At 34.0% G+C, this 25,837-nt stretch overlaps 3 protein-coding genes across 3 annotated transcripts; 2 read left to right on the top strand and 1 right to left on the bottom strand.

Annotated features, from left to right (window-relative positions):
• The first annotated feature begins 622 nt into the window (after nt 1-622).
• On the top strand, nt 623-4,293 carry LOC148307984 (pancreatic triacylglycerol lipase-like). The gene is made up of 5 exons (XM_088262505.1): nt 623-923; nt 1,298-1,446; nt 2,441-2,689; nt 3,075-3,477; nt 3,925-4,293. The coding sequence occupies exons 1-5, from the start codon at nt 772-774 to the stop codon at nt 3,953-3,955; spliced, it is 984 nt and encodes a 327-aa protein (XP_088118631.1). The 5' UTR covers nt 623-771; the 3' UTR covers nt 3,956-4,293.
• A 598-nt stretch (nt 4,294-4,891) lies between these two features.
• Nucleotides 4,892-8,872, top strand: LOC148307985 (uncharacterized). Its single transcript, XM_088262427.1, has 4 exons — nt 4,892-5,140; nt 5,219-6,123; nt 6,966-7,284; nt 8,159-8,872. The coding sequence occupies exons 1-4, from the start codon at nt 4,988-4,990 to the stop codon at nt 8,210-8,212; spliced, it is 1,431 nt and encodes a 476-aa protein (XP_088118553.1). The 5' UTR covers nt 4,892-4,987; the 3' UTR covers nt 8,213-8,872.
• Nucleotides 8,873-9,025: 153 nt separating this feature from the next.
• Nucleotides 9,026-22,804, bottom strand: LOC148307986 (odorant receptor 46a-like). The gene is made up of 6 exons (XM_088262445.1): nt 22,585-22,804; nt 21,657-21,873; nt 20,443-20,719; nt 19,119-19,226; nt 14,604-14,759; nt 9,026-11,816 (listed from the first exon to the last, which is right to left on the bottom strand). Exons 1-6 carry the CDS (start codon nt 22,718-22,720, stop codon nt 11,763-11,765), a joined length of 948 nt encoding a protein of 315 aa, XP_088118571.1. The 5' UTR covers nt 22,721-22,804; the 3' UTR covers nt 9,026-11,762.
• Between the last annotated feature and the right edge of the window lie 3,033 nt (nt 22,805-25,837).

A 25,837-nucleotide genomic window follows, 5' to 3' on the forward strand; every position in this document is an offset into this window, starting at 1 on the left:
TACGCATGTGCATAGTTACTAAAATTGAGTCATCTACTTGCAAATCACGTTATGTTAAAAAAGAAATTAGATGAGAAAACTAATACAAACGTTTATCCTTATAGTTGAGATAAAAAGGCGAATTCATTTCGTATTACAAAAGGATAATAACAAATTAATATTAATAAGAAATAAAATCACTGTTTTTCAATAATAATTGAATTTGTATATACAGTTTTGCATAAGTACTTTGAACATAGATAGTTTTGCAACTGCGATAAAATACAACTGTATTCAATCAACATAGGACGTTTTGAAACAGTTTAATATTTAAACATCCATCCTGTCTACTCTTAAGAAACCACAATCTCCATTTCTTCATACATTAAAGTCTCTTCACTTTCAGTTTCTTCTACAGTATTTTCATTTTGTTCTTCATGAAAAAAATTATCTTTTAGAAGCATGAATTTTTTTTTTACTCAACGTGGTTTGCAAGTGGACTACTCAATTAATTTAATACTTATCGCATTATATTATCAGATAATAATTCCTTATTGTGATAGGATTGCTTTTTATATTGATATATCATGATCATTTCATACATGAAGTTATTGACTTAAAAAAAAATATGGATCGCATAAATACCCACAACATTTTAATAATTTCACTAAATGAAATTAATGTGGTAGTTGTAGAGTTCTCCGTTAAATTGACATAAATAAATATATTTTAAATAAACATTATAAAAGTAAAGTTATGTTTATTAAGTTAATTAAATAATAAAAGGAAAAAATGTGTTCAATAAATTTATCACTAATAATATTTTTACACCCTCTTTTGGGAATAGTTACGAATTTACCTAATCCAAATAATTATTTTAATAATGAAGAATCATCTTTAAAAATAAAAAGACGAAGTGATATTGATTTACTACTATATACAAAGTGAGGCATCAAGTTTTACAATTTAAAAAATAAAATATGGATTTTAGTCTGCCTCGGTAGTGTTTTTATCATTTTTAGTTATCGCGCTAGAGATCCTGTGTGATTCCCGGGAGTCTTAATAAATAAAAGTTTTTTTTATCCTGATATTTACTTAGTAACACCCTGGACTGGTACTTGACCGATATAATTGAGAGTGATTGAGAGCTCTGCAACCCTCATCCTCATTGCTTGGGGATGAGAGTTAGAAAAAGAAGATAGATTTTAGTTCAAAACAATCTAAGTATTTTCCGTTATTGTCAAAAATTTTAATAAACAAACTTTTTAGATAACATTTCAAACATTTGATGCAACCTAATTACCATACTTATTTTTAGATATTCAGAAGAAATTCCATATGTTTTGATACCCGGAGACACCCAAAACATTTTAAGGTCACCATTTCAACCCGAGTTATGTAGTAAAATTATAATTCACGGATTTCAAAGCAGTTGCATGAATGATGTATTCATGAAAATCAAAGCAGGTGAAAAATTTTCTGTAGTAGTTTTGACATACTGCTCATCATGGTGCACAAATCATAATAAAATAAACAGATCCATTGAAATATTATTCCTTTTACCTATACCTATACTCAGTGGTCTATAATACACTACACCATATAGATGCAGTGTTATCTTGTTTGAAGCTGATGAAATAACAACGCTCACGACCGTAGCGTAGTTGGGTAGACGCTCGACTGCGAAACTGGCGTCGCGGGTTCGATTCCCGCCAATTGCAAAATGAATTCAAGAAAGAATTATTTTTAATTGGTCTGAGCTTACTATCCTACCTGCAGATAAGAATCACTGTTCTTCTCCACCCACCCTTCTCACCTGATCTCGCTGCTTCTGACTTCTTTTTGTTCCCCAAACTCAAAAAACCTTTGAAAGGAAGAAAATTTGAGACGATTCCTGAGATTAAGGCAAATGCGACAAAAGAGTTAAAGGACATCACAAAAGAAGCATTCTAGGACTGTTTCCAAAAGAAACAACGTTAGGATAAGTATGTGCGTCAGGGAGGTGAATACTTTGAAGGGGACCCATACATGTAATTTCTGAATAAAGTACATTTTGTTTTACATATGACGTCGGTCTACGTATTAATTGAACAGCCCATGTATATGTGGAGTCATCCACCTTTGTGGTGGTTTTCACAAGCTTACACAAGAACACATTTACAAGCCCAATTGTCCTCGATAATGCTGCTATTCACCTTTTCCTCTCTGAAAGTACTCAATATCTCTCTTCCGTTGACATTTAGCAAAAAGGTCCATCATCTCGAGTTTCTTTGCTTACGTAATTTATAAATAAATAAATAATATTCCACTCATAGACCAAAAAATCCAAAGCGTTGACTGATCACCCTATCTTCATATAATCAATGATCTAGTTGATATCTTAATATTCTAATATTCCCATTGAAAAAATTACTACAGCTATTTTTTTTATAAAAAAAACTTAAATGCATATTGTTTTCAGCGTACTTGACAACTTTAGAATGCAATATCATTTGTGTTGATTGGTCAATACTTGCAAAGGATTCTTATTTGGAAGCCATTGATAGGACATGGGTAGTTGGTATTTATGTAAGCCATCTGTTGGACTGGCTCACTATGACTATGTTTGTGGATCTCGAGGAAGTCCATCTTATCGGTCATAGTTTAGGAGCACACATTGCAGGTGTAGCAGGATATAATACAGCGTTTGGTAATGTGGGAAGAATAACTGGTATGTCACATCTTACGTTTTGCTACTTCTTTAGATTTGAATTCCTTTAAATATTAGTCAAACTTCATAAGGTTATTTGCAGCTATATTCCATTATTACTGCTTTTGGTCAACTTATCTGAATTTGATTATGTGGGTGAATTGGAAGAGAATATGTAAAGAACTGGAAGAGAATATGAAAACTTCTATAGATTGATTTCAGTAGAAAAACATTCCATAGATTGTTTGTAGCTTCCTTAGATAATGAATGAAATAACAAAACAAAAACAAATCCATTAATGGGTAATAGGCAAGTTATGCATTGAAAATTTGGATTTAACTGAAATTTTGTAGTTCGATTATGAGATATTGAAAAAAAAAAAAAATCAAATTTGTATTTTTTTCAGGGCTAGATCCAGCAGCTCCATTTATAACATTTCAACCTGAGAAAACTCTAGATATTTCTGATGCACTAATAGTAGAAATTATATTTACCTCCGTACTGTCCTCAGGCCATCCTTTGGGACACATCAATTATTTTTTGAATGGGGGCCTATGGCAGTCTGATTGTGCTATGTTTGGTTTTCAGAAAATGTATAGCATCAATGATTCAGACAGACATTTAAGGCAGACGTTTGGAAGTGGAGAGATTATTTGCAGCCATTCTAGAGCTCATGAAATATTTGCAGAGGCAGTTTTGTGTCCCACATGCTTTCCTGCACTGCCGTGTTATGATATTCAATCAGCAATGGATAGAAATTGTTTAGACGATAATCTCAACATTTACTTCATGTTCAATTTGGATTACATGTAGGTTGATACTTACTTTCAAATATTATATTAATTTTTATGTAGAGACTCATTCATATTAGAAGTGCATAACTTAAATAAGCTTGTGCGAGTACGGGTATGCAACCTTGGGTGTCCTAGGCATTACTACTAATCTCCATTTTCTCTCTTTTAGTACATACCATTCATCCTCCATTTTGTTTCCCATGTTGCAGTAATGTCATCTGTATTTTTACATCATCTGTATTCCATAAAATATGTTCTAATGTGAGATCCTAAAATCCGAGGATCAGGACTGGTTAACCCACCTTCATATGATCAACTATCATGATAAAACGTCTAAGATTCTGATATATTCCCTAATTCACCACTTCGGTGCAAATAGGGCAAGTAAAAGAAAATGTGTTTTATTTTATCAGATACTGTTTTGTTTTCTGTTATTACTTTTATTTTTGCTTGTAATTTTAGGACTGAAGGAATTTATTACGTTCGATCCTAGTTTTGAACGAACATCCGAAAATGGTTGAATCTATGTCAAAATTATTATTTTTTTATAATTAAACATTACATTTTATACATTTTCAATTAATGATTCAATGAATATTGAAAAACAAAACTATTTTCAAGGCCTTTCTTCTGAATTTGGCAAGCTAAGAAGACATACATAAAAAGGGGGAAGTCAGATTCCAGGGTCAATTGAGAAATATTCATACACATAGGTCACCCTTCAATTTTTTATTATTATTATGAATATGATGTAATATATATAAGTACATATGTATAGAAATATGTTGATAAAATATTTATTTGTAATTTATGTGTAATTAAAAAACTTAATTTCTGAAAATAAATAAGACCGGCGCTGTGGCGTAGTTGGGAAGATGCTTGATTTGGAATGTATTCTTCACATTTACCTTTCCTATCCTATCTGTAGACAAAACTCTAAATAAGGCTTCTCGTTTTATTATTTAAAAAAAATATAAATTTACTATGGGGTATGAATGTAACCCGTATACTGTTAAAATAATGGAAAAATATGTAAATCAAAAACTCGTACTCAAACTCAAAGATTCAGGTTTGGAGACTATAAAACAAGCAGCTTTGTGATACTTTAAAAACATTTTTAATTTCTGCTATTTGGGAGTAGGTGTGGATTTTTCTGCTGGCCTATTTTCCTTATTACCAAGACTAAATGCGTCAAAGTAACAAATTATGTTATAAAAAAATACAAGGCGGTCTAAAAAAAAATGCATGGTAATTATTTATCCAGAGCTATAAGCTTAGAGTATAAGAGAATTTATATGAAAATATAGTACCTACCCACTTCGATCATTCCCTTCAATTCCGTTTATCAATCAGATTGAAAAGTTGGTCACATATAAACTTGAACATTCCGATTAATCCCAAAAAACAGGTTAACCAACGTTTGGAAAATATTGTATTTAGTTAGCTGTCAAGCGTATTTTACTGTTCCGTTATTCTGATTGTTATTTTTTTTGTTAATGTGTATTTTATATTTTTTCCGAATAGAATGACGTATGTCCTTGGCGCGTTTTCTTATAATATTTCAGAAATTTGTCGAATTTGTTTACAAAAAGAAAATGAATTAGTAAATATCTTTCTGCCTTCGCCAGGAGAGGAACCCACTACGGCTAGTTTGATATTTACATTTGGAAACACACCGGTATATATTTTTGGAAATGCTTTCTGTTATTAATTATGATGTTTACTTTGGACTTTAATTCAATACATTCGTTTTTAGGTCAACGAGAGCGATGGGTTTCCGCCACAAGTGTGCACAACTTGCGAATTTCAGCTTCGAGAGTGTGAAAAGTTTCGTCAAAATATTCAACGTAACTACGAATTATTATGCCGCTGCGTTCTTCAAGAAGAAAAACCAAATGTATCCTACGAATCTACTGTCTCTTACGATATTCCTTGCAAGGTTGTTGATTCCTCCATTAAAATTTTAAAAGAGGAATCTCTAGATTGTCCCGATTTCGATCTGCCAGATGCGGACGACTCTTCCGGTGAAATTTACGTTAGGAAAAAATCTACACGTAAGTCATCAAGGAAAGACCGGTCCCATCAAACACAGCAAAAACAGAAGAAAGAGTCTAAAAAGGTAACACGGAAGAGCAAAGGAGAATCTAAAAAATTGCCAGATGAAAATGATAAATTGTCAGCGGCGCTTCAAAAGTTCTTGAAGAATAGAGATAAATGTCCGCTCTGCTTTGAAAAATTAAATGAAAATGAAACAATGGTGACTCATTTTTATTCTCACTACAATCACTCCAACCTTACGCCTTTAATTGTTAACGGAAAAAAAACTGCTACGTGTAACATTTGCGAGAGAGATTATAAGTTCTTTAATATGGTTCCCCATCACAGAAAACACTTAAAGATATATCCCTTCAAATGCGAGTTTGAGGGATGTGACAAGGCCTTCGCTTCGACCATGAACCTCTCCTGGCACACGGACACACACCGAGGAATCAAGAAATACCAGTGTAAGACTTGCGGGAAAACATTTGGACTTAGCGGCTCATTGCGGAATCACGAAGAAACTCATATTATTGAAAACGCCCAGTGTAAAATTTGTAACAAAACGTACAAAAATCATCAGATGCTCAAACTTCATATAAAAAGACACATCAATAGTGAGAGGTAAGTCCATATTTTTTTTAGGACCACATTTATTTGCCAAAAATATACATACATAAATATTCCATTCACACATACATTTATAAATACATTCATTCAAACCCTTATCCGCACCCCAATGGTGCATAGGGCACTGCATCATATAAATGCAGTGTTATCTTGATCGTTTACACATGAAGGAAAGGTGATCAGCCCTCCGCTTCTGGTACCAGTCCAAGGTAATATTGAATAAATATAAGAGTGAAGAGATCACTTAAATTTATTTGACCCCCCCTGGGAATCGAACCCGGGACCTCCAGTACGGTACCCGAGCGTGCTGGCCATTACACTACGGAGACGGACATAAATACATACATATGTATAATCAAGGCTTTTTTTTCCATATCGGTGGAACGGTGTTCCGGCACCTTTTTTATGGATAATTATTTTTAAAAATCAAGTAGACGAAACAATGTTTGCGCTTACGTAATAATGGTTAGTGTCGCGGACTCTTAAGTTAGAGTTTCTCGGTTTGAACCCACTTTACCACAATTCTATACCCATTTGTAAAAATGAGCCACTCAGGCTCACAGAAATAGAATGAAATTGAAATATTTGTGTAAATAATAAAAATAAAAATATTTCTCTTTATTAAAAAAAAAATACAGAGGTAGGCGAGAGAATAGAATGCCACACCAATCTGTCTTTGAAAAAAATCTTCATTTCTTCCACATTCATGCATCGCCTCATACATACACGCCGATTATTACGACTTCTGACCTGACTTAATTCAAGTATTTGAAATACTTGATCAATTCACTATGCTTTGTGCGAATGTAATGCTTCATTTTTCTTCTTCTTTTAAGGTATAAATGTGAGCAAGCCGGTTGTGACAGAGGATTCTATTCTATTCAGGAACTTAACAGACATCACCGAACCCACTTTGGCACTAGAACTTTCATTTGCGACGTATGCAGTAAGCCCTGGTATACGGAAAAGGAACTGATTCGGCATAAGAAGTACCATGACCCGGTGAAGGCTCACCAGTGCAGCGATTGTCTCAAGACCTTTGTGGATAAATCGCAACTCAAATTTCACGTCATGACCCACAGAGGAGAGAGACCGCATGTCTGTGAATTCTGCTCCACTGCATTTATTACTAGAAGCAAACTGAAAAGACACCAGGTGCGTCTACAATACTCGCATTTTATTATCATTTTATAGACGGAATTCCATCGTAATGAATCCCCAAGGGTCTCAAAAGCTTATGCAAGCAAGGGTATACAACCCTGAGTGCCCCACCTATTGCTGCTATTTTTTTTTTCATTTCTAAGTTCATAATTTATTACATAGGTTTATAGGTGTCTCCTTTATTATAGGTGTCTCAACTTGAGATAAATCATCTATCGTTTTTACAATTAAGCATTCTCGTGAACATGTTCTAATGATGAGCCGTTTAGGCTCACAGAAAAAGTATGAAATTGAAGTATTTTTGTAAATAATAAAAACTCAAATATTTCTTTTTAACCGCCCTACACATATGAACTTACGTGATACGCGCGGTCTTTCTTCACCATTCCGCGCTGACACGTATGACCTACGCACACAAGAAAAGATATATGTTCCAAAAATATTTAATGCGTACCGGATACACTGACAATTTTTTGTCAGGTTTCATACCTGACAATATTTTGTGACAACAAACGTTGTGATTTTTTTTGCTTGTTTATAAAAAATATGCAAAAATATAAGTTTCAAAATATTATTTGAATTAATAAATAAATAATAATATATTATTAGATTAAAACCAATATTTCTAGCTTTTCCACTTTATTTTTATTTGACCAGCGACCGGGTTTCGTCGTTACCGACATCATTAGACTGGACCAGTCTGATGATGTCGGTAACAACGAAACCCGGGCGCTGGTCAAATAAAAATAAAGTGGAAAAGCTAAAAATATTGGTTTTAATCTAATAATATATTAAAAATGCAATTCCATCACGAAGTGTCAGTGGATAATATAAATCTATTAATAACATTTATTTTTATTATTTACAGATGAAGTCGTGCAAAGGGTCAAAAAATATTCCTCTAGTTCATCAACAGGTATAGCGACTGAAAACGTTTTCACTTCACCCATGTGTTTACAGACTAATTAATACATACACGTAATCAAGTGCAGGTGCTTAATATATTTTTAAAAACATAATCTAACATAAAATATGAATGAATCATACCTTCGTTGTGTTCTAAACTCTCCAGTGATTGTTGCGGTTTACATAAACCTATCATAATAATAATTAAAGAAAACACTTCGTTTTTTACCACTTGATAAATTAAAATTATTACACCTTGTTCCCATAAATTAAAATTATTACACCTTGTTCCATATAAAGGCCAAATTATGAATTATCTTGAAAATTTAGAAATACAAAAAAACCTGAATTCTAATAAAAATTTATTAAATAATATATTGTTTCAAAATTCTTCGCCATTGCTTTCAATTTTTCCTTTGTTTTCAAACTCCGTTCCTTGACTAACCCCTTCCCCTTACTTTCCCCCTATCCTTATTTATAGAACAATTTTATATTTTATATTTTAGTTATTATACAGACCTGAATGATGGAAGTTTAGCTTCTGAAACATGTAGTCTATAATTAAACTCAAGTGGTAAAAAACGAAGTGTTTTCTTTAATTATTGTAACATGTCTTACCACAAAGTTAATGCCGAAACAATAAATAAACTATCATAATAAATTGAGTGTGTTCAAATCTTTGTTTACAAATTCTTCACTTAATTATTTATGTCAAGATTTTTTATTGATATCTTAAGATAGATAAAGAAGAATGTGGAAGTCTGGACAGGCGCCGTGGGGTAGTTGGGTAGACGCTTAATTGCGAAACTGGCATCGCGGGTTTGATTCCCTCTTATTGCAAAATAAATTCTAGAAAGGTTTATTTTCACTTGGGTGTTTGTGATGTATTTTTCACATTTGCCTTCCCTATCCTTACTATCCTTCCTGCAGATAAGCCTCTAAGAGGCTTTGCGGCTTATTTCTTTAAAAAATAGTTACAGGGCTTACGATCTGTTTTAGGCTGATTTAAGTGATCAATTTATACATGTAAATGTGTAACATTCACCATTTTGCCCACGATTGACAACCACATGACTCAAGTTATATTTATGTTTCAATTGAAAATAACTTGCACTTGCTACTCCGGCACCATCTATGGTTGCACTTCTCAAGTTTTTTTTTATTAGCTGAGAACTTTATAAAATGTATATAAGATTATTCCAGAATTATTTTACTTATTTGGAGATGCTTTAAACCAGCATATGACAGGTCGTAAGCCCTGTAAATGGCCTGATGTCTATATTATAGTTCATCTATGTTGAGATATCAATAAAAAATCTTGATGTAATGTATCACCCTGTTAGAATGAGAGTCATCTGATATTAAATTTTAAACATTAAATGTTGAAAAACATTTTCAAGTATTTTGATTCAGTAAATGTTCATAAGAATAGATTAATATATTTTTTATTTGTAATTTTAGAAAATATATATTTCAAAATGTAAACACTTAGAATATCTATTTTTTTTTTATAGGTTGCTCACAAAAATTTGAGTTGAGTTGGCATTCTTTCCTTCTTACCAGATGTATACAGAATAAGTAATATTAATTTTTCATTGATTTATTCAGCAGTCATTTTGTGGTAAAATCTATCATATTATATGATATGTTTTACCATTCATGAACATGTGGCTAATATTTTCATGTATTGAGTTTTATTTCATTACACACGACCAGTTTCGAAAACAACAGATGTTTTCATCAACAGGTGATTACAAAAACTAACCAGTAAAAAATATTCACATATTAAAATACATAAAATTTAAATTCTTACATTAATTGGTAATATGCTTTAAATCTCCCCCCCCTCGAGTTACTACCCATTTTTTATTGCTCGTAACTATTTGTAATCACCTGTTGATGAAAACATCTGTAGTTTTTTAAACTAGTCTTGTGTATTGAAATAAAACTCAATAAGAGGTATTATACAAGTGTTTAATTTTTAAAATAGTCAATATTTTTATGTTACAAATTGCCATAACTCAGTAGAATTCATCAGTAAAAATAGCTACGTTGCCCTTTTTCTGCACTAAGCTAGAAAAATTAAATTATTATTGTTCAAAATATAAAGTTATTGTAAATTCAAGTGTGCATAATCTGAATATGGGAAATCACAAATATTGTGTTCTATGTTTTGTGCTATAAACCGGAGAAAGGCCAAGTGACGTGTTTGTTAGTTAATAGCCTTAGCCTGAATGGTGACAATATTATGAAGCATTTTGTGTATAGGTAGATAGCGACTTTCAATAGTATGGTCAATCATGTAAACAAATACTTACGATTATGATTCAGCAGTCAGTATAATATGCCTTATTTATAAAACGCTCAATTTTATTATCATACAGTAGACTTTTAATTTACTGGGATTAGATTGACCGGAAAGCTGATTATCCGCAATTCTTAGTCGATACTGATAAAAACGCCCTATAAATGGTTTCTGTCTCTTTGTAAGTTGTAGTGGCTGTTTCAAACCAGACTTTGTCTTATAAGTACAGCTTTGCCAAACAGGCTTTGTCTTTTGTTTATACTAGAACGCTGACAAATTGCATAACACAAGTTTATATAAACTAACATAGTTTGTTAGTGCCCAAATAGACTATAATTTAAGACTTTAAAAGAAAAATTACATATCGCTCACTCCTTTCAAGAACGTCATAAATCAAAAATCGTTAATTTTCAGTTGTGCATGTTTTCGGAATTCCCAAAAAATGTACTATATCCCAGTAAAAAAGGCATATTTTTAACTTAATATTTACCCGCTACAGGGCAGAAAGTGTTGTTTTTGCTTTTTGAAGAAAAGGTATCCTTAAATTATTTTTTGAAATATACTTAATATTTTTCAAATGGAGAAAAAACCTTCAGGTTTTACCTAAAAAGATCATTTACACAGTAAAAAGTTCAATAAGTGGCTTGATATGTATTTTTAATACATTGTGTTATATTTTTAAACTTTAAAAACGTTCTCTTGAAAAATCAAGTTTTTTGATTTGTGACGTTCTTGAAAAGAGTGAGCGATATGTGAAAGGGAAAACACTGATTTTAAAATGCGGCATGTATAATCCAACATATTTATACATTTTTGTCAAAATATTACATAGTGCATTATTACCATACTATCAGATTTGGGTGGCATACAATTTTAAAAAATCCTCTTTGCTGTTGTGTGTAGTAAAATATTTAAAAAATATTTGACATTTATTGTTTTTGGCTCAATGTCTTCGATTGCGGTTTTTGCCTGAGAAAATTAATAATGATCCATTTTGGTAAATTGAGAGTCTACTGCATTGTGTTTTCAATAAATAAATGAATGAAAGCTTTATATACATGTATAAATATATTTTACAATAAAACAAAAGTAAAATTTTCAAGAAACTTTATTTTACACTGCATGGTATGTTTATGCCTACTTATGGTTGCTTGTGTGTACATATTATTATTTGAAATCATGTTTAATAGTTTTATTTGTTTAAATTTTTGTCTAATATGTACATCAGCATAATATTATTCATTCATTCTTTACGAACACACTAAGAGTATATGTTTTGAAGTAATGTGAAGAAAGAATATGACGCTTTTAATATCTGTAAATCAACAAAAGTAGCACTTATAATTTATAAAATAGTATCCAGAATAAAAATCTAAAGATTTTCTTTTTGAATTCTGCTCAAATATAATCATCACAAAAATAAATTTGATGTTGGCACAGTAAAGTAATTGTTAATTATATATTTTACGAAGAATAATATTTTAATATTTATTTTTTACTGTATGAATGACTTCGTAATAAATTAAATAATAATTTAGTTATGAACATCTTATAATATAAAATTGTTTAAATTTATAATTTGAATACTGACTGTTTTTAAATATTATTTATTAGATTTAATTTGTAAATAATAAAATGCCATTTTAATACTCTTTCTACAAGTTTATTAAATTTTAGTTATTTCTATAGACTTTTTCTACTGCATGTGATAATTATAATTTGTAGTTTATATGACATTGAGTCGAGTGTTTCTTTTAAATAATTGTACACGCAACAGATTGTTTATATTTCTATTAAAGAGGATAATATGATTTCATTACTATATAAAATCAACTTCCTATCATCACCTTTATAACGTTTGAACTGAATGTTATAAAAATGATATCGTCCACAGAAAGGCTAACTAATGTTATTGGGAAAATATAGATTTAGAGATGCTGATGTAACTTTATTGAGATTTTGATGTGATCTTTCGGAATCACTGTGCCGAATCTACACAGGTTTACTTGACATGCACTCAGGCACTTGTTTACAAGGGAGGGGAGAATGATCTGTTTGTATTAACCTATCCAGGAGTGAGTTTCTGCGGGCAAAACTGTATCTGGGAAGTGATTCTTTTTTCAATTGTTAAATTATTTTTTTAACATTTTAAATTTTATATCAATCAATGTTACATATTTTCTTGAATGAAAAAATATTTACACCGGTAAACATAATTTATATAAAAATTATCCATGTTAATAATTATTTCATGGGTAGTCTTTGACAGCGTCACTACGGTCACACAAACTTTGTGTAAGATATCAAGAGTAAAACAGAAAAATAACCTGAGGTATGGTTTTAGTATTCAAATATAACCACAGATGGCAGTACAAGTGCCGGGCTTTAGTTATTAAAGCAGCTTTTCATGTATGCCCACACTCCTTTGAGGAAGGGTTTGTTTGGACGATCATGTACGGTCGTACTCCCGGACAAGTTAATTTACAAACATGTATATTCCCGTTCCTTTTTAACAAGTGACAGGGCGCTTTATCCGGCGTTGCTGAGTAACATAAGAATAATGTGTTCCTTTTTGCTACGTTCTGTGATTTTAACTTCTGATTTTAATAGTATTTTGAAATTGAAAAGTTCGATACAAGGGGTTGTATATAAAGTCGAAACTGGGTCAATTTTTTAAATATTGTGTCACTCATCAAGTGATGTGGTGTTTTAGAAAAATGTCACTCGTACCATATATCCTATGCGCGTAAGTAGCATCTGGAGATATACATAATCGCCATTAGATGTTCACATGAGTAGCGTGTCTCTTGCACCATGTTATGAAATGTGTGAGAGATGTCATAAGTGCAGGGACTTGGAAGTCATAAGAACACCCAGAAGTTAAAATAAATGAATCTCATTGAAAACCCTTTTTTATATACAAACTTGTGATTTAAAAAATATTTTTTGTATTGTACTGATTTCTTTCAACATATTTATTTTACATTTTCTTTAAATTAGGACAATTTATACAAAAGCAGTACCGAGTCAGCACTGTCTTACCTTGTGTTTCAAGTCAGTTACTGACTCAATGTAAACCTGACCTTACCTTGCGTTTCAAGTCAGTTACTGACTCAATGTAAATCTGGCCTTACCTTGTGTTTCAAGTCAGTTACTGACTCAATGTAAACCTGGCCTTACCTTGTGTTTCAAGTCAGTTACTGACTCAATGTAAACCTGGCCTTACCTTGTGTTTCAAGTCAGTTACTGACTCAATGTAAACCTGGCCTTACCTTGTGTTTCAAGTCAGTTACTGACTCAATGTAAACCTGGCCTTACCTTGTGTTTCAAGTCAGTTACTGACTCAATGTAAACCTGGCCTTACCTTGTGTTTCAAGTCAGTTACTGACTCAATGTAAACCTGGCCTTACCTTGTGTTTCAAGTCAGTTACTGACTCAATGTAAACCTGGCCTTACCTTGTGTTTCAAGTCAGTTACTGACTCAATGTAAACCTGGCCTTACCTTGTGTTTCAAGTCAGTTACTGACTCAATGTAAACCTGACCTTACCTTGCGTTTCAAGTCAGTTACTGACTCAATGTAAATCTGGCCTTACCTTGTGTTTCAAGTCAGTTACTGACTCAATGTAAACCTGGCCTTACCTTGTGTTTCAAGTCAGTTACTGACTCAATGTAAACCTGGCCTTACCTTGTGTTTCAAGTCAGTTACTGACTCAATGTAAACCTGGCCTTACCTTGTGTTTCAAGTCAGTTACTGACTCAATGTAAACCTGGCCTTACCTTGTGTTTCAAGTCAGTTACTGACTCAATGTAAACCTGGCCTTACCTTGTGTTTCAAGTCAGTTACTGACTCAATGTAAACCTGGCCTTACCTTGTGTTTCAAGTCAGTTACTGACTCAATGTAAACCTGGCCTTACCTTGTGTTTCAAGTCAGTTACTGACTCAATGTAAACCTGGCCTTACCTTGTGTTTCAAGTCAGTTACTGCCTCAATGTAAATCGGGCCTTACACTAATTTTCCACAATATGCTTAAACGGTCTGTGACACAAACTAAGACTAGCTAGGGTAGCAGTATATAGGATTTTATAATATATTGTACTTACTGCCATAAATGTTCCCACAGAAAGGTTGGTAAAACCTCCTGCCGTGAAGCGCAAAGGTCGTATTGACCGTATCATCACAAGAAACACTCCTGTTTTGAACTTTGGCAAACATCTATACCAATCACACAAGTACGCCGATGTACTAAGGTCATTACTCTGCAATTAAATTACAAGATTATTTGGACTCACGCATAAAAAACTTTTAAAGGGTTATAAAAAATATTGTTAGTAAGGTCTTTTTCACACATCTGCCAATTTTTAACTGCTGGTTGTAAGGTGTATGGTGTAAAACCGTTTTTTATATATATTCCTTGACTGACATTTGAACACCAAATTTGGCTCGTGTGAAAAGGGGCCGAATGAATCTCAATTTCTTTTCGCTTTTTACATTTTATGTACAAGAAATATGTATAAGTGATTAAACTTTACAAAAAATCACTTTTTAGCAATTAACGTATATCCAGTCTTTCTTAGTGCCTAGATTACATATTCCCAATCTGGTCATGAATCGGATTGGTCAATAAGTAAATTCATCACATTCATGAACGTACATCATTAAATATTTTTACTATGACTATTTGTTTAAAATTAATATTTATTGATAAATACCAAATAATATTTGAATCAATTATAAGAGCATAATTGAGATGTTTCTTATTCGTTTGTTATTCAACACAGTTGTGTTGAAAATCTTTCTTCTTTTTTCCATGTTCGCTCCCTAGGTGGAGCATATGGCCAACACGAGTCGTCTCCAAGTCACTCTGTCACGCGCCATCTCCTTGGCTTCCTCCCAGGTCAGTCCGGCGTCTCGAAGTTCCGCTGAGTATAGTCGGTGAATGGTCGTCAGCGGCCTTCCGGGGCGCCGGAATCCTCGGGGTTGGAAGAAGAGACATGAGGGGTTGATGCCCTCAGGTGGCATTCTAAGGACATGTCCCAACCATGTCCACCTTCTTCTCTTCAGGACTTCCAGTATGAGGGGCTGTTGAGTTCTTCTCCTCACATCATCATTCCTGACGAAGTCATACCACTTTATACCCAGTATTCGCCTCAGGCATCTATTTTCAAAACTTGCTAGTTTCTTGCTTTGAGCTTTGGTGAGGTGCCACGACTCACATCCGTACAGCAACACTGTTAGGATGCAGGCGTTAAAGAGACGACACTTGGTTTTTGTCGAGTAAAGCAGTGAGTCCCAGACATTGCGCATTTTATTGAATATAGCTCCTGCCATTCCGAGCCGTACATTCAGTTCCTTCTGGACACTACCATCCTCCACCATGAGTGTTCCAAGGTATCTGAAGGTGTCGACTCGAACGAGCGCTCGTCCCTCACAAGTAAGATGTTGATCACGGTCCGGACAGGCTGAGTTGCACATGACATTGGTCTTTTTGGCGTTCACTCTTAGGCCTAACCGAGCGGAGTTTATTTGGAGGGAGTCAATTATATCTTGCAGGGCTCCGATCGATGTATCTATTAGAACTGCATCGTCCGCATATTCTAAATCGCATAATTTCTGAGCAGGACTCACTGCAATTCCTCGATCCGGTGGAATTGACATTCGTAGGATGAAGTCAAACATGATGATGAAGAGAAATGGGGCTAGTACACAGCCTTGTTTCACCCCAGTAGAGACCTCAAATGGTTCACTGCACACATCATCTATTCTAACGCAGCATTCGCTGTTAGTGTGAAGCGCCCTGATAATGGCCACAATTTTGACAGGAACTCCATATGCTTCTATGATATTCCAAAGAGAAGACCTATGCGGGCTGTCGAAAGCTTTTTCGTAGTCTACAAAACAGCAGGCAAGGGCGCAGTTCCATTCGTTACTTTGCTGTAACAGGCATCGTAAGTTATGTATATGGTCAGCGCACGCCCTGCCTGGTAGAAAGCCCGCTTGGTTCTCTCTGAGGACTCGCATTATTGGTTTTTGGATTCTTGCCAAAATTATTTGTGCCAGAATTTTTCCAGGAACGCTTAAAAGAGTAATGCCACGGTAGTTATCACACAACAGCGGATCACCCTTTTTGTGGAGGGCTATAACTTCCCCGTTTACCCAATCCTTCGGGCACCTTTCCTCTTCCCATACCTTTGAAAGTAGGTGATACAGGGGGTCGAGGAGAGCGTCCATGCCACTCTTGACGTATTCCGGATGTATTTCATCGACACCAGGCGCTTTTCCGTTTTTCAGCTTTTTAATAGCTGATATAATTTCAGTATGCGTTGGAGTGCTTTGCGAAATATCGTGTGCTCGCGGAATGTTCAGTTGGGCAGAAACTGAGGGCACATGAAGGGGGTCTAAGGGGGGTGGACGATTCAGCACGCGGCAGAAGTGATCTCTCCATATGCTTTTCACGCATTCGGGCTCAGACTCGATTTGGCCGCTCGGGCCACGAACTGGGCCTGCGGTCGGGGGCCGCTTACCACAGATTTGGTGCGTAATCTTAAAAAGCTTAGAAGTATCACCTCTACGGGCTGCTTGTTCGGCTGCTGCTATTTGTGTGTCCAGGGAACGGCGTTTATCCCGCCTTGCGGATCTTTTGACAGCCAGGTGCTTCCATTTATATTGCGCTCGGAGACTTTCGAGCTTACCCTGGTCAGTTTCCGCATCTTTTAAGAGTTTTATGTTGGCCCTTTCTTCTATTAATTCCCATGTTTCATCCGACATCCATTTGGGTCGATTTGACGGCTTCATTCCGAGAACCCTTTGAGCTGACGTAACTATGGCTGTTTTGATGTTATGCCATATGCTTTCGATAGGGTCATTATCATCGGAATGTTGCTGCTCGAGTCCCTCCCTGACGGCGATATCATAGTTAAGCCAGGACATTGTCTCCTTCAGCTTATCAATGTTGACCTGACTCCTCTTCTTTGGCTTGGCAGTGCGGTTTAATTTCAGCCTTATTTTGCCTGTGAGTAGCTCATGATCACTATAGATATCGGCGCCTCTGTATGTGCGGACGTCTAGGAGTTCTCTACGATGGGCTGCAGTGTAAAGAAAATGGTCAATCTGCGTTTTTGTATTGCCATCGGGAGAAGTCCAAGTATACTTGTGGATATTTTTGTGAGGAAAAATTGTACCACCTATTAAGAGCTCATTTAAGGTTGCGAGTTCGATGAGCCGCTCACCGTTATCGTTAATGCAACCGAGGCCGTGGCTACCCATCACTGTTGGACCGAGTGCTACGTTGGTGCCGACTCTTGCGTTAAGGTCTCCCATTACAATGACGCGGTCCCTTTTCGGGACCGAGGATATTGCGGAGTGCAGAGAGTCGTAAAAAGCATCTTTAACGTGATCGTCGGCATCTTCTGTGGGGGCATAGCATTGGAGTATGGTTACAGAGCTATCTGTGGTTTTGAAAGTTGCGCGTAAAACTCTTTCAGAAATTGGTTCCCATTTTTGGAGGCAGCGAGCCGCTTTGTCTGTCATTATAAGTGCCACTCCCTGTCGATGGTACTGCTCTTGTCCTGAATAGATGATTGTGTGTTTCTCCAGCAGTTTCTTTCCTGAGCCTTTCCATCGCGTCTCGCTCAGTCCCAGGATGTCCAATTTGTACATCTTCATGATGCGAGTAGCGTGCAGGTCTTTTCCAGGAGTGCGCATGGTTCGCACATTATATGTGCCAACGTGAAGCGTTGCACTGTTGGAGAGTAATTCCTTATCTTTAACATTATCCTTTTTACGTTTGCCGGGCCGTGAGTCAGGTGTTTGTGTCCGAGGCTGACTTGTTGTTGGTATCGTAATCATGTTTATTTAAAGAGACCGGGTGATTAACCCTGCGCTCTCGAGGCCTGGGCAGGTGCCCTGAAGGATGGCTCATCCTGGTTTTTCTGTAGGGGTGTATTCCTTCCCTTAGCTGGGGGGGGGTCTCGTTATTAGGCGCCAGACAATCGCCTTTCGTCCTCTTCCCGTTAGCTACAGTTTTCGCCAAAGGCTCTGACTGCATTACCAGGACCTACGACGGGGACGTGGGAAGAAGGGCTTGCTAGGGGTCTACGGTCACTAAGGGCCTGAAGGTTGGCTTTTCTCAGCATTTTTTAGGAATGTTCTGTCCAGCACAGAATATACCACTGAGGCCATTTCCCAGCCTTTAAGGTCCCTTTAAGGTGTTGAAAATACTACTGTAGAACTGGGCTACTTGAACTTTGATGTGTTACTTGAGCCCAGTACAAAAAATATAAATTTAGATCTGTATTTGGTCTACAGTAATGAACGTATCGACATGATTCATTGTTTCCCGAACAGGTGACACTTATTGTCACGATACTTCGATCGATACCACAATCTAAATATTTTTTTTTGTACTGGGCTCAAGTAACACATCAAAGTTCAAGTAGACCCGTTCTACGGTACTAAATCTGTTTAAGAAATACACTTGAAAATCATTGCTTCTTGAAAAAACATTGATATAAATTTGGGTCAATTTCTAAAATTTTCAAAATGGAATTAGTTTGTAATGAATCATGTTAATTTTGGTAACTATTCACTGTATGGAAACTTAGCCAACAATATCTCACCTGTACATAGACTTCATTTCCCCACCAACAGTATTGAAACACTTGAAGCATCATACATAGCATATAAAAACTTGTTCCACAGAACTGTTCTATGTTGCGTTTTGCTTGCTGAAAGTATAATCACAATCTTGTAAATAAATATACAAAAAGATTACTCCTATTTTATGTTTAAATCATATAATACAATTTGAATATTTTATTGTAACAATAAATAGATAAAAACAACGAGCTTTGAATTTTATTTACCTCTGCCATTTGAAATGCTGTTACGCAAATTATAAAAAGTGATGTAGACAGTTGTATGAGTATAGTGTTGCTGAAGCAACTTTCTATGGTATCCACCAGGGATAATATGTGCTGGTGGTGGAATATACAATTCCTCAATTTTACATCGGTTTCGTTTCCAATATACAAGTCAATATCATCACAAGATTTACCCTGAAAAAATATTTTCTTTTAAATTTATGATAACAAGATAATTTATAGTTTAAGGTAACAAACCTTAATTACTATGAGCTAAATCATCTCAAAAGGTTTGGTAACCCCATGGCTGCGGCTGAAACACAAGACTATGACAATACACAAACGTGTCTGCCATGAGACTATCATAGATTGATTATTTATTGATTTGGCATTAACTTTGTGGAATGACATGTTGATTATTTAAAAAAAAATTAACACTTGTATAATACCACTTGATGAGTATTATTTCATTACACACGACTAGTTTCGAAAACTACATATGTTTTCAACTACAGTTTTACTTTTCATCTCTAGATGAAAACATCTGTAGTTTTCGAAACTAGCCGTGTTTAATGAAATAAAACTCATTAAGTGGAATTATACAAGTGTTTAATTTTTTTCAAATCATAGATTGAGGTACGATGCACAATGTTTTCAGATCAATTCACACAAAAATGCATTTTATTAAAGCCAGTAAATTGTTTTAAAAAAAAATATATAGAAAATACATCATTTTGAGAAATAAAAAGACTTTGTTTATTGATCCACTCACATTTTTATTCACAACCAACTAGTTTCGGCAACAACCTTTTGTCCTTCAGGGTTTGATTTACGACATATTGTTTAATTTATGAATATCAATATTATTTTTTGACATTTCATCAAAGATGAAGAAGAATATGGAAGTCTGGGCATTTACGGGGCTTACGACCGTCATAGGCTGGTTAATATGAAAATAACTCCTGTAATTGGAGATAATCCAGATTTTGTGAACAAGTATTTGGACACACTCAAAATGTTGTAAATATCAATATGATCCACAAAGTTAATGCTTTCAATATTCAAAACATATAGAAAATACCTTTACTTTTTTCTTGTTTTCAGCGATATCTTCTGATCTATTGACACCTTGTAAATTATTAGTTAGTTGGGTCAAGTTGTACTTGAGTATCTCTAACTGGCAACTTATTTGGGCCATCAAGTTGTATACCAGAGTGTCTTTACTGACATTGAGGGCTGCTACCATGTATACTCCGAGCATTTGGTGTATAAAGGTAATTTCGTACGCGGGGTGGCTGTTTGTTAGGTAAGGGTACCTGGAAGATATATATAGGTATTTCATTAAGGAGAGTAGCAAAAGGCACATACCATAGATTCAGAAGAAAATTGAAATGATTACCATCCATTTAATGGGAGAGCGTAGGATTCTTCACTCGTAATTGGAGCAACGGCCCATGATGTAACGCACGTAAATACAACAAAGCCGTAAAAGCACAAGTATTGAAAGTTATTCTTGGCATAGCTGAAAATTTAGAAACAAAATGATTAATATAGAAATTGGTTGGGTATTCAACAAAGTTTCTTTTACAATATTTTGAGTGTGTCCAAATACTTGTTCACAAATCTGGATTATCTCCAATTATAGGAGTAATTTTTTATAATATTTTTTGACATCTCATAAACGAAAAAGAATATGTATGTCTGGGCATTTACGACGCTTACGACCGTCATAGGCTGGTTAAAGTGATCACTTTTCACACGTGTAACATTCACCAATTCTACTTATAATTGAAAACCACACTACTCAAACTTCTATATATTTATATAGTTCAAATTCAAAACTTAGTTTATGTTTCTTTATCCATATCCAATGTTTGCATGGGGCACTCCATCTTATTGAGGCAGTGTTATCTTAATCGTTAATTACATAAAGGTTGGTGATCAGTACTGCACAGCAGGTACTGGTACTAGGAAAATACCTTTAGTCTGTTAAATGTTTCAGCTCTACGCTGTAATTTATTCTTCGTTTAATAGGGCAATTACCACATTTACAAGCTACCGTACAAATTTTTATTTTTATTTTGGGGTCTCTGATAAATATTTATATTACAAGGGGTTTTCATATTTTGGGGGTTCATATGTACATATCTGTTCAAGGGAGCTTGTGCATCCTTCCAAAACTAGCAATATTATGATATTTTTTGAGTATAATGTCTTCCTTCTTTCCGAAAAATATGAACATGTGATTATGAGAATTTTTCCAAATATAGCAATTGATTTATGACAGATACTTACCGATTAACGATTTCTTGCGTGGCCTGATTTTTTTCGAATGCAAAAAGTTTATCCAATTCCGCAATAACTCGAGATATTTCATCGCGATTTTTCTGTATATTTACTATCTTAGCAGTTTGCGCCAGATTAGTGAGTAAAAGGAATGCGTCAAGGGTCATAGTTTGCAAGTCTCCCCAGACCATACATAGATCCACGAACTGTACGAGAATGAACAGACCTAAGAAAAATAATTAATTTGAGAAGTCAATATAAAAATTTAACGTCAATGCAAAAAAATGGTAGCTTGGAGGGTAAGAGGGGGAGAGGAAGATTCTCACATGATGGACCGATCAAGTTAAGGCAGTAGCAAGCACCTCGGTGGTTGGAGCGCTACGTGCAGCGCAGTCAAGGGATAACTGGAGAAGAGTCATTGCTTTCACAAGGGTCACAACCAGCGGTGGGCTGCAGGGGGCTCGGGGGTGCTCGCGCGAGCCCCTTGTTAAATTAAGAGAAATCAATATTTTCTGATTGAATCTGTACATAAATGCAATTTCAGTGGTTAGTTTAAATGTATTATGAAACATAAAACTTTGTTACCTTTTGAAATTTCTCGAGAAATTTTCTTGAAATCTGAGGTACGTAAGTACATACATCTAATGTTAAATAAAAGTTGTTGAATAAAATAATTTTCTACCATAAAAAAATAAGTCATCCATATTTTGTCGTTTGATGCGCATATTATGTATTTTTTATATTTTTTTTCATTATTCTATACTAAACATAGTTAAATCAAAATAACACACCTCAACTTCCCCCCACCACTTGTGAGCCCCTTGTTAAAAAATTGGCAACCCACCCCTGGTCACAATCCTCAGTTATGAGGAATAAGACGGAGAAGAAGTAAAGAATTTGAATGGCTACCATTACAAACCAACACGATTTTTTTTACCTAATGTACCAATGTAGAAACAAATGCCGAATAGACGATACAAATAAATTTTCCATTTTGAGCCCGATTTTGGAACCCAGAATCCAGCAAACTTGAGACACGAGATGCTCCAATTTAAAGTGTTATCCACTTTCATTTTCTTACAATGTTATTCTCGCTAAATTTCAATCATTTTATACCAAATGGTCTAGTAATAATATTCATATGGATTGAGGGATGTTCAGATTCTACCATAAAATGAAATCGATTTATTTTATTAGTTTATCCATAAAACATATCGCTCACTCCATTCAACAACGTCATATATAAAAAAAACTTGATTTTTCAGGAGATCGTTTTTAATGTTTAAAAATATAATAAAATGTATTTAAAATAAATATCAAGCCACTTATTGAACTTTTTACCGTGCAACAGATCTTTTCAGGTAAAACCTGAATGTTTTTTCTCCATTTGAAAAATATTAAGGAAATTAAAAAACAAAATTAAACAAAACCTTCCCTTAAAATGCAAAAACAACACTTTCTGCTCTGTAGCGGGTAAATATTAAGTTAAAAATATGCTGCTTTTGCTGGAATATAGTACATTTTCTGGGCATTCTGAAAACATCCACAACTGAAAATTTACGATTTTTGATATATGACGTGGTTGAAAGGAGTGAGCGAGATTACATATTATATATAATTTTCTTTTGGCTTCTATCGCTATCAAGTTGCGCGTTCAGCGTTGTATATGATCGACTTGGTGTTAACATCATTGAATTACATGATGGCAAAATCATTCCTGTTCTCCGAATTCTCGGATCCTCAAGGAGAAGCAAGAATTGGGACATATATAATAAAAGTGTCGAGTTTATAATGTTTATATGAATACACATGACATAAAACTACATATTTTTTGGCCACACGCGTTTACCATTGAGGTTACAAGCCTTAGGTTGAGTAAAAAATATTAAATAGAAATATATGAGAATTCTTATTTACAATATATAACAGTAGATATACAAACAAAAATGGTATAAAATAAAGTTAGATGATAATAAAACAAGCCACTATAAATTATATTGCAAACTCACCTTTTTGATGTATGTTTTAAATTGCAAATAAATATGCCTGTCAAATAAATATATCTAATAGATTACAACATTTTGACTGTCCAAATACTTGTTCACAAACCTGGATTATCTCAATAAAAATCTTCTTTTTATCTTACCAATAGATGTCTCTAGTGAAGTTCTAGTGATTCAAGAAATCACAATGTGTTTCAAAATGTGTTTGTCAATATAGTGGGTAGAATTGGTGATTGTTACACGTGTGTAAAGTGATCACTTAAACCAGCCTATGACGGTCGTCAGCCCCGTAAATGCCCAGACTTCCATATTGTTCTTCATCGTTGATGAGATGTCAAAAAATTATATTGAATAGAACCTTGGACAATTTAAAAGGCATTGTTTGATATCATAAAAATTAAACCAAAAATTATTTCATTAAATTACTCTTTTATTTATAGCAGTTGTGTTTTATTTATACATATCTCATCATTTACATGCAAATTAATTAATTAATTATAATATAAGTGTATTTACATATATTTAGGGCTTTTTTCCATGTAACGCGGTGGAACGGCGTTTCGGCACTTTTTTCTAAGGATATATTTAATTTAATTATTAAAATCAATTAGTCGAAACGATGTTTGTGCTTACGTAATTACAATCTATGTATATTTATACAATTCGTCAAAATTATATTGTAGTGAATATGTTCATGGACCTTTTTTGTTAAAAAAACATGTATATATTTTTAATTTATCTTTAATTTTTTATTTTATTTATTATTTAGTATGTACATATGTCTGTACTATATTGAATATAAAAAAAAACATCGTATTCCATTCCCGTTGCTCATTTATTTAGTAATTTAACTTGTAAAGTCTTTTAGATGTAAAATAAATAAATAAATACACGAAAAGTTTGGTATTTTTTTTACAAAACACCAACTACTTGAGTTATCATCTAAAAATGCGGTATAAAAAAACATATTATTAATATTTACAACCAACACAGGCAAGTAGGTAAAATGTAAAGTGCCGCTTAATTATTCCTACTCAATAATATTTACACGTTTCTTAAAGAGACCAGAATTTCAATTATATTTTATAGAATGCCGCGCCCAACATTGAGCCTTCGGGCTTACGGTCTAAGAAATTTACTTTATTTTGAGGGAAATTTGATTGCCCCCTCGCGAAATTAATTCCTAAATCAAATATGAGAAAATTGCTGTTTACCGACCAGTACGGGGGGCGTTCGATTCGCGATGTGTTTGGGCGGGAAAATGTTTTGTTCGTGATATAACAATCTCGATAATTAATAAGCACGAATGAGAACTTAAATCAAAACGAAGGATTTACCATATTAATATGTTCTAGTTTAGTTAAATATTGAAGGGTTTTCAAGAATTTAGTTAAATATTTATTTTAAGATTTTTTTTCCCAATTCTTATGTAATTAAAAATTATAGTTTTAAGGGGAAATTCACCCAGTTCTTTCCACCGGAGACCACCGCGGAGGTCGCAAAATGTATATTGGATACTTTTTTGTTTTTTTTAGTTTTTTTGTTGTGAGTTATCGAATACTGGGCCTCCATGAATGGACACGGATTGAATGACACATGAAAGGTTGAAAAAGATCAATACATATATCAGAAAAAATGTGGGTTCAGAAAAGATTAGTAAAATGTTCATTATTATAAACAGGAAAGTCTCCAGCGATTCCAAATGAAATCTCTATTCCTTTGAAGTAAGTATTTATTAGATATATTTTTATTTATTGTAACTGCAGACAGTTGGTAGAATTCCAAATTGAATTGTTAAGTAATATATCCAAAATTAAACAAGGTTTTATTGGATTGAATTCTACATTTACTTATGTATATGTTAATACGTGACGCGTTTTGTCTTATTAAGACATTATCGAATACTGGTGTGTTTGAGTGTTCAATAGTGTTTGATAATGTCTTAATAAGACGAAACGCGCCACGTATTAACATATACCTAAATAAATGTAGAATTCAATCCAATAAACCTTGTTTAATTTTGGATATATTACCCAACAATGATATATTTTTATTTATTAACTGGCTATCACGCCGCTTCCTCTTAGGCGTAGGCAAAGAGAATAAATCCTTATGACCTAAAAAAGGAAAACTCCCTAGAAACTGTTCGAATTTCGATAAGTCGTAAGGACCGTTTATTTAGTTAAA

This window comes from Brachycentrus maculatus, unplaced genomic scaffold, assembly GCF_059751285.1.
Source record: "Brachycentrus maculatus isolate JH-2025_06_01 unplaced genomic scaffold, ASM5975128v1 h1tg000180l, whole genome shotgun sequence".
In the NCBI taxonomy this organism is placed as follows: domain Eukaryota; kingdom Metazoa; phylum Arthropoda; class Insecta; order Trichoptera; family Brachycentridae; genus Brachycentrus; species Brachycentrus maculatus.